Source organism: Osmerus mordax, chromosome 21, assembly GCF_038355195.1.
Source record: "Osmerus mordax isolate fOsmMor3 chromosome 21, fOsmMor3.pri, whole genome shotgun sequence".
NCBI classification, from domain to species: domain Eukaryota; kingdom Metazoa; phylum Chordata; class Actinopteri; order Osmeriformes; family Osmeridae; genus Osmerus; species Osmerus mordax.
The window spans coordinates 7,354,538-7,361,373 of NC_090070.1; the positions used below are offsets into that span (position 1 = coordinate 7,354,538).

The 6,836-nt window shown below is 43.8% G+C and overlaps 1 protein-coding gene across 1 annotated transcript; it reads right to left on the reverse strand.

Moving 5' to 3' along the window:
• Positions 1–415: 415 nt before the first annotated feature.
• LOC136965209 (keratin, type I cytoskeletal 13-like) lies at positions 416–4,625 on the reverse strand. The gene is made up of 8 exons (XM_067259266.1): positions 4,181–4,625; positions 3,481–3,563; positions 3,044–3,200; positions 2,389–2,553; positions 2,007–2,132; positions 1,297–1,517; positions 1,052–1,089; positions 416–815 (listed from the first exon to the last, which is right to left on the reverse strand). The coding sequence occupies exons 1-8, from the start codon at positions 4,562–4,564 to the stop codon at positions 709–711; spliced, it is 1,281 nt and encodes a 426-aa protein (XP_067115367.1). The 5' UTR covers positions 4,565–4,625; the 3' UTR covers positions 416–708.
• Between the last annotated feature and the right edge of the window lie 2,211 nt (positions 4,626–6,836).

Below are 6,836 nucleotides of genomic sequence, written 5' to 3' on the forward strand. Positions count from 1 at the left end.
CTAGTTTGTTTGGAGTGTGGAGTGTAGTCTCCTTACTCATTTCTGTTCTTGTTAATGACAATGCAGATCTGTCTCACCAGATAAAGTGACCAAATTCTACATTAACCTTCATGTTACTGATTCCAAAGGTGCAGTATATGAGAGGATTTCTCTGATGAGCCGTATGCACCCAAATTAACTGCCCTACTAAAGAAATTAGCTTTCTTTTTCAAAGTTCATAAAAGGATGATGTGCCAAGTCAGCACTCGGTCCTTGAGCCATTCTCAAAAAGGGTCTTCCTTCCTATTTAACCTTAGGTAACCTCTGATTTATCTTGCTAGGTTACATTAACACTTATCTACTACACATCCACACTCAATCCCGTCGTGACAGACATATGCAATCAGGTAAAAAAATGACACATAACCATAACATGTAAACATATGCCGTACCGCTTCTTTATTGTGTTTTTTTTATGCTGGACATTTTGGTAGGGTATCTTATCTGAGATAAGTACAAATGAGTATCAGTGGTGTAGCCAAAGTCAGGCATTATAACAGCTGTTTAGGAGTAGTTTTGGTTTGAAATATAATAGTCTTAAATTAAATATTCTTGATGTTACTGGGAAGTTATCCATCTGTGGGTCCACATTTAGGAATGGGGGCATGGGTCAAGTCAGGGGGACAATATTGGGTGGTGGTGGTGGTGGGGGGGCCAGGGTGGGCATCTCTACTTGCTGACAACTGCCACATCCACGTCCTCTGTGCGAGAGACCACCTTTCCGTCAACCACCTCCTCGACGACTGTCCTGACCCTCTTGGTGATCACGGGTGCCTCTGTAGAACAGGAAAAAGCATGCCGAGCAATCAGCACACTTTGAATGTTGTACTTCGAGTGAAATAAATGGGAATACAATGAAACTAACCCTAACCAACTTATGATCAGGCACAATTTCATTTGAAACGTTCCCTGATGCCAACAATGCATGATTTACGGTATTCGTCTGTTATTAAGAACGATGTATCATGTGATGATGTGAGATGGAAAGGGAAAGAATTCTCCCTCAACTTACGTTTCACAACCTCGACCTTCTTTATGACCACGCATTGGCTGGAGAAGAGAGAGGACAGAGTGAGTGTTGACACCTTGACAATCCGACCCCTCTGCAAACGTTATATCTCTCAATAGTGCTGTCTGGCCCACACCCATATCCAGTAGATACTGTATCTCGTGGATAAGGGCTGTGAGTAGCATTGGAATCGGGGTCGTTGCTACAGTTGGGCCTTCTGCCCTGGACGTGGACGGCACTCGTCTTACCTCACGTCCTCTCCGTCCAGCAGCCTCCTGTACTCGGCGATCTCCATCTCCAGCCTGGTCTTGATGTCCAGCAGCATCTTGTACTCGCAGGCCTGCCTCTCAATGTCCATCTTCATCTTCCCGAGTTCGGTCTCCAGGCTGTTGACCGTGATCTGGAGCTGGCTCAGTTGCCTGTTGTACCTGTTCTGTGTTTCGGTCAGCTGGCCCTCCATTGCGGATCTCTGGAAGAGGAGGAAGAGGAAGGAAGAGGAAGGAAGAGGAGAAGGTCGAGGAGGAAGAGGAGGCCAAAGAGGAGGAGGAGAAAGAGATGAGGAGAAGGGTGAGAGGGGCAGAAGGGTGGTTGAGGAGGAGTATGAATTAATTGTCGAGTGCGATGGTTGATTGGACAGGCATCGTCGCCTTGGGTTTCAAGATTCAACATGATCTGGACTATTTGCTCTAGACATGATTGACTCATTGCCTCTTTAGTTCATCCATCATCATTAACAGTTACACACAACCAGAGGACCACCCGTCCCTTAAGATAGGAATGTGTTAGGGATCCTCACTTCCTACCACTTTAAGTGACAAATTCACTGTGAATGTAATGTTGTAAAAGAACAAATGACTGTTGAGCAGTGAAACATGAGTTATATGAGCTGTAACACGTTGTTAAGGTCACATGTTTCAGAACAGAATTTACAATCTGTGTGTGTGTGAGAGGTCTTTACCAGGTTAATCTGGGATTGTAGTTCGATCTCCAGACTCTGGAAGGTCCTCTTCAGCTCGCTGAGCTCTTGTTGGGCCATCTGGAGTTCCTGTGTGTTGCTTGTCACCACCTTGTTCAGCTCATCAAACTGCAGGAGAAGAACCGCATGGTCAGGGTCATGTGAATCTGAACTGTACATTTCATGAAATCCATGACAGTAGTGAGAAATAGGATTGTAATACAATAAAAAAACAAACATGGCTGACATATCTGCTTGGTTGTTAGTTTGTTGTTCAAAAGACGGCTCAGTGTGTTTGAAAGAGCGGTTCTTTTGGCTGGTTTTAGACTTTTGGAGGCAACACTCGAGGGAAACTCTTCCAGTGTCGTTGTCTCTTTCTCCTCACCTTGACCTTGTACCAGGCCTCCATTTCGCGACGGTTCTTATCCACGATGCCCTCGTACTGGGTCCTGATCTCATCCATCACGCGGGCCATGTCCTCCTGGGGCGCGGCGTCCACCTCCACGTTGACCGTGCTGGAGCTCAGGGCGGCGCGCATTGAGTCCATCTCCTATAGGCGGTGGCGAGAAAATGTCACGGTCAGGAGAGGTCAGAACCAGGCGAGAGGTCGCCTGGGAAATGGAAAGGGTTTAGCTGGGGTCGGGTGTTAAGTGGCCAACTTGTCACGAATGAGACCCTTATTGATGTATGGTTAAAGTGTAGATATCTGTTGCATGGTTTATTCCCATGCTTTAGAACAGGGCTAAAAGTAAATACTGTGACGTGAGCGATTCATCTGAAGGTTATGTCATCTCAATTGTGGTGAAACTGCCTTTGTGGTGACAGCACCAGTATCACCAGCTTAAAAGGTACACAAAGCTAGTGGGTACATCAAACACAACCTTTTGCGTTTGTGTACCATCAATTACCCCTTCAAAGACAATACCGCTGAGCAAACAATGAGAACAATCCAAAGATGGAAGAAGCGCCACTTTTTAAAACTACTTTTAAGGGTTAGACACTTGTCAGGGCCCTGCTGAAGGACTCCATCGAGCACCAACCTCAGCGTGGTTCTTCTTGAGATAGAGAAGCTCCTCCTTCAGGCCCTCAATCTGCATCTCCAGGTCGGACCGGGACATGGTGAGCTCATCCAGAACCTTCCTCAGTCCTGCGATATCTGCCTCCACCGACATGCGCATTGACATTTCGTTCTCATACCTGCCGCGGGAAAAGCAAAGCACGTGAGTGCTCGTGCCGAACATGGTCAACTGACTAGCTCAACAGTGTTGCCGCCAACAGTAAGAGGAAACTTGACTAAACCAGTTATACCAGGCCTATCACTTTCCGCTGACCACAACATTCACCACAGTGGTGTGATGTGACTTTGATGAAGTGATCTGGCAAACATGTGCATCCTACATAAAACTAGGGTCTTGCTGTGTTGTTATTTGATAGACAAAGTTGATTGACTTTTTAAAGACTCTTTGTTTTCACTCACTTGAGTTTGAAATCTTCAGCGGCCAGTTTTGCATTGTCAATCATGAGGAGGATCCTGGCGTTGTCCAAGGAAGCAACGCTGATCTGGAATAAAAGTAAAAAAGAACATGGAACAACGTTAAATAATTTTCTCTCCATAAACTGGTATAACACTTGAAGTGTTTATGGGTGAATCAAAGGTAACCCAAGCGGCCATTTTCTAAGGTCAAGCATCTGTTAATGTCAAAGGTGTAATTGTGACCTGCGCGCCAAGGTGAAAATCACATGTTCACGTTTAATCAAGTTACCTTTAATGTGTAAGTGGCTAGCATAGCATGATGTTAAAATACGAACGACAGTAAAACACTTTGAAGGTAAAATAAACTGGTGTGACAGTTTTACAAACAATAATAATTATAGGTCTACATTTTAAAATGAATAATAAATAAATCATAATTTAACTCGGCCATTTGAGAAAATACACAGTGTAGACTATCAAGACAAACCTGTCTATTCCACACAGTTTTATCGCTTAATCCCCAGAGTATATTTCTGAGGCAACTGCGCTCAATGTTTTTTTAAATCCACAACCTAAGGGCATGCTTACAGTGTAACTACCTTGGTGTAGCATTTATTGGTGTATTTTCAATCAATAGCCTAATGTGACTTAATATGCTTTATACAATATGAAATAAAATAATTACACGTTAAATTGTGCTCACCTTTTTGCGCAGGTCAGCAATAATAGCCTGGTATTTGCTGTAGTCATTGACGATGGGAGCTTTCCTTTCATACCATTCGCGGATTTGAAACTCGAGCTTGGCATTGGCAGTCTCCAGAGAGCGGACCTTGTCCAGGTAGGTGGCCAGACGGTCATTCAGGTTCTGCATGGTAGCCTTCTCGTTGGCGGCATTGTTCCCTCCGGCCGCGCTGGACAAGTCAAAGCCGCCCCTTGAGCCCGAAGCATAGGACACACGGACGCTTTGCCCCCCTGCACCTCCATAGACACTTGGTGCCCTTGACATGCCAATTCGAGATGAGTATCCGTAGAGAGAGGCAGAGGAGGGACGGCCGGAGGAATAACTGCGCTGGGACAAGGTACTCATGGCGACACCGGTTGTGATGGATAAGCACTTCAAATCGCCGAATGGTAAATTAAGAGTTGGTACTGGACTACCTTACAGTAGCAGAATATATAGGCTACCCTTACCACGTGGGAGCGGCTTCAGGGCGTGCATAGATAACTATTTACAGGAGAGAGATATGCATCACACATCATTAACAGGTGTGTCAGCCCTGAAAAGTGAGAAAGTGCCCTAGGTGTGGTGCGCGTGAAAGACTCCCACCTATTGTATCATCCCCATGTCAGAATGCTGTTACGGTCTGTTTTTAAATCGAGTCAGTTGTAAATATGAGGATAGTTTCACACGATTTTGCCATGAAGTCTATGTCTTTCGCAAAATTATAACGACTAAGTTTACAAGAAATGTGAAGTAAATATGTAAGTGTAAGTAAGATTGAACAATGGAAATGCTGTTTCTTGACAAAATAGTTAATGTCAGATGAGATTGAGCTGTGCTATGCCATTCCTTTATAAAGGATAACAAATATGTTCCTCCAAGAGTATTATATGGACTCTAAAAGTGGTTTGACTGTTGGCGTAGATAGAGATACATTTATGACTTGGCATATGATCCGAGTGCAAACATCAAGTAGGCTACACGTGGCATTAGATGCCATCCTACAAATGTTTCCTCACCAATGTAACACGATCAATAATGTCATTTCTTAGCGCCTTTCATTCGTAGTGTATGTTTCAAAGGGGCTCATCTGTGCTTTAGGGGTGTGAAAAAGAGCCTTCACGTAGTCCTGAGCCCAACCGCCTGACAAGTCCTCCAAGGTTCACATAAAAGCATTCTTAACAGACTACCTGTTGCTCAACAGACACACGTACAAACACACACACATACTGTAGGGCTGCATGCAGGAAACTTAGCCATCTATCTAAGCAGTCTTGCGTGTGTGTGTATGTGTGTGTGTGTGTGTGTGTGTGTGTGTGCGTGCTTGCGTGCTTGCGTGCAACTCAAACACATTTTGATCGCCGCCTTCGGTTAAACAGGCCTACAGTAGTACTGTACTTCGACATGTTATGTAGTTGTCCATCAGAGAGAACAGGCTCTCACAACGTAGGACATAACTCCTTAATTAAGTCAGCATGAATAAGTCGATGAGAACATTGACATTCATTTAACTGTGAAGAAAACTGGTTTCGTGATTGTAATTTGCCAGAGGTGGCTGTTTGTGTATGGAACTCTAGTCTTGCTTTCAGCATATTTTTGACATATCTAGTACAATATATTTTACTTTTTGGGGCACACATTACAACCATTGTCTATGTGCAAACAGATGCAAACAGGCGGTTTCTGTGGTATGTAAGTTTAGCCGTATAAAAACTGACAAACACAAACTGGATACATAAACTTACATTTACAAATGGTACTGTTATAAAGTCATTTCAATCAGTTGTAATACACAGGAATCAGGATCAGTTTTGATGACCTGCTCTTTAATCCATGTTGTCATCATCTTGTAATTAGCCTCTGTCTACACTGTTGCTAGGGTGTTGAGTTCTGTCTGTCATGTCTCTTGTCTAATAGACAGCAAACAATGTTCTCTAGGTCAACATTGACTTTGAAACGCATGACAAAACATGAATACGAAAGTGTACTACATACAGTACTAGAATGAAACCGCTAATCACAACTCAAAATGAATACATAAAGGCTCAAACAATATATTAGAACCCTAATGAAAGACCAGTGAACCATTCAATGTGAGAACCTGGTATTTTCAGGACAATACTATGTCAGATCTAAACCCAGTGCTTTTCAAAATTCAACGTGAATGTCTTCTTAAGCCATGGTATGAAGAGCTTGATCCACACCCTCTGTAATCATAGCTTTGCATCGCTTAAGATATGTAGTCCCATCTTAAAATATACTTACTGTAATTACCCCCTCATTAATCTGTATTCTAAATGTCATGTCATTATGCGACTGGATCATGGAGGGGACACAGTGGTAGGAGTCCTGTAAGGGTTATAATCTCATGCACATTGCACGTACACTAACACGTGCGCACACACACACACACTTACACCCACACACAGGACTTCAGGAGCCTGGGTTCCCAGGCTCTCCAAATAAAGTAGATGGCCAGTACTGTAGAGGTTTGCAGGAGAAGAAGAATGCATGAGAGAGCAGACCCTTCCTCCACACACTCCACTGCAACTCTGTCCCCATGAAACTGTATCAACCAGGAGGTGGATTATGGTGCAAATGAATACACAGTGAACAGTACTGTAAATTATTGGCGAAG

Bases quoted from the DNA above. Each gene is read 5' to 3' on its own strand.
- LOC136965209 (XM_067259266.1), bottom strand. From the start codon at position 4,564: ATGAGTACCTTGTCCCAGCGCAGTTATTCCTCCGGCCGTCCCTCCTCT. The intron at 2,554-3,043 runs GTTGGTGCTCGA...CACCGCCTATAG, and splicing joins TCAAGAAGAACCACGCTGAG to GAGATGGACTCAATGCGCGC. The intron at 1,090-1,296 runs GTAAGACGAGTG...TCTCTTCTCCAG, and splicing joins CTGGACGGAGAGGACGTGAG to CCAATGCGTGGTCATAAAGA.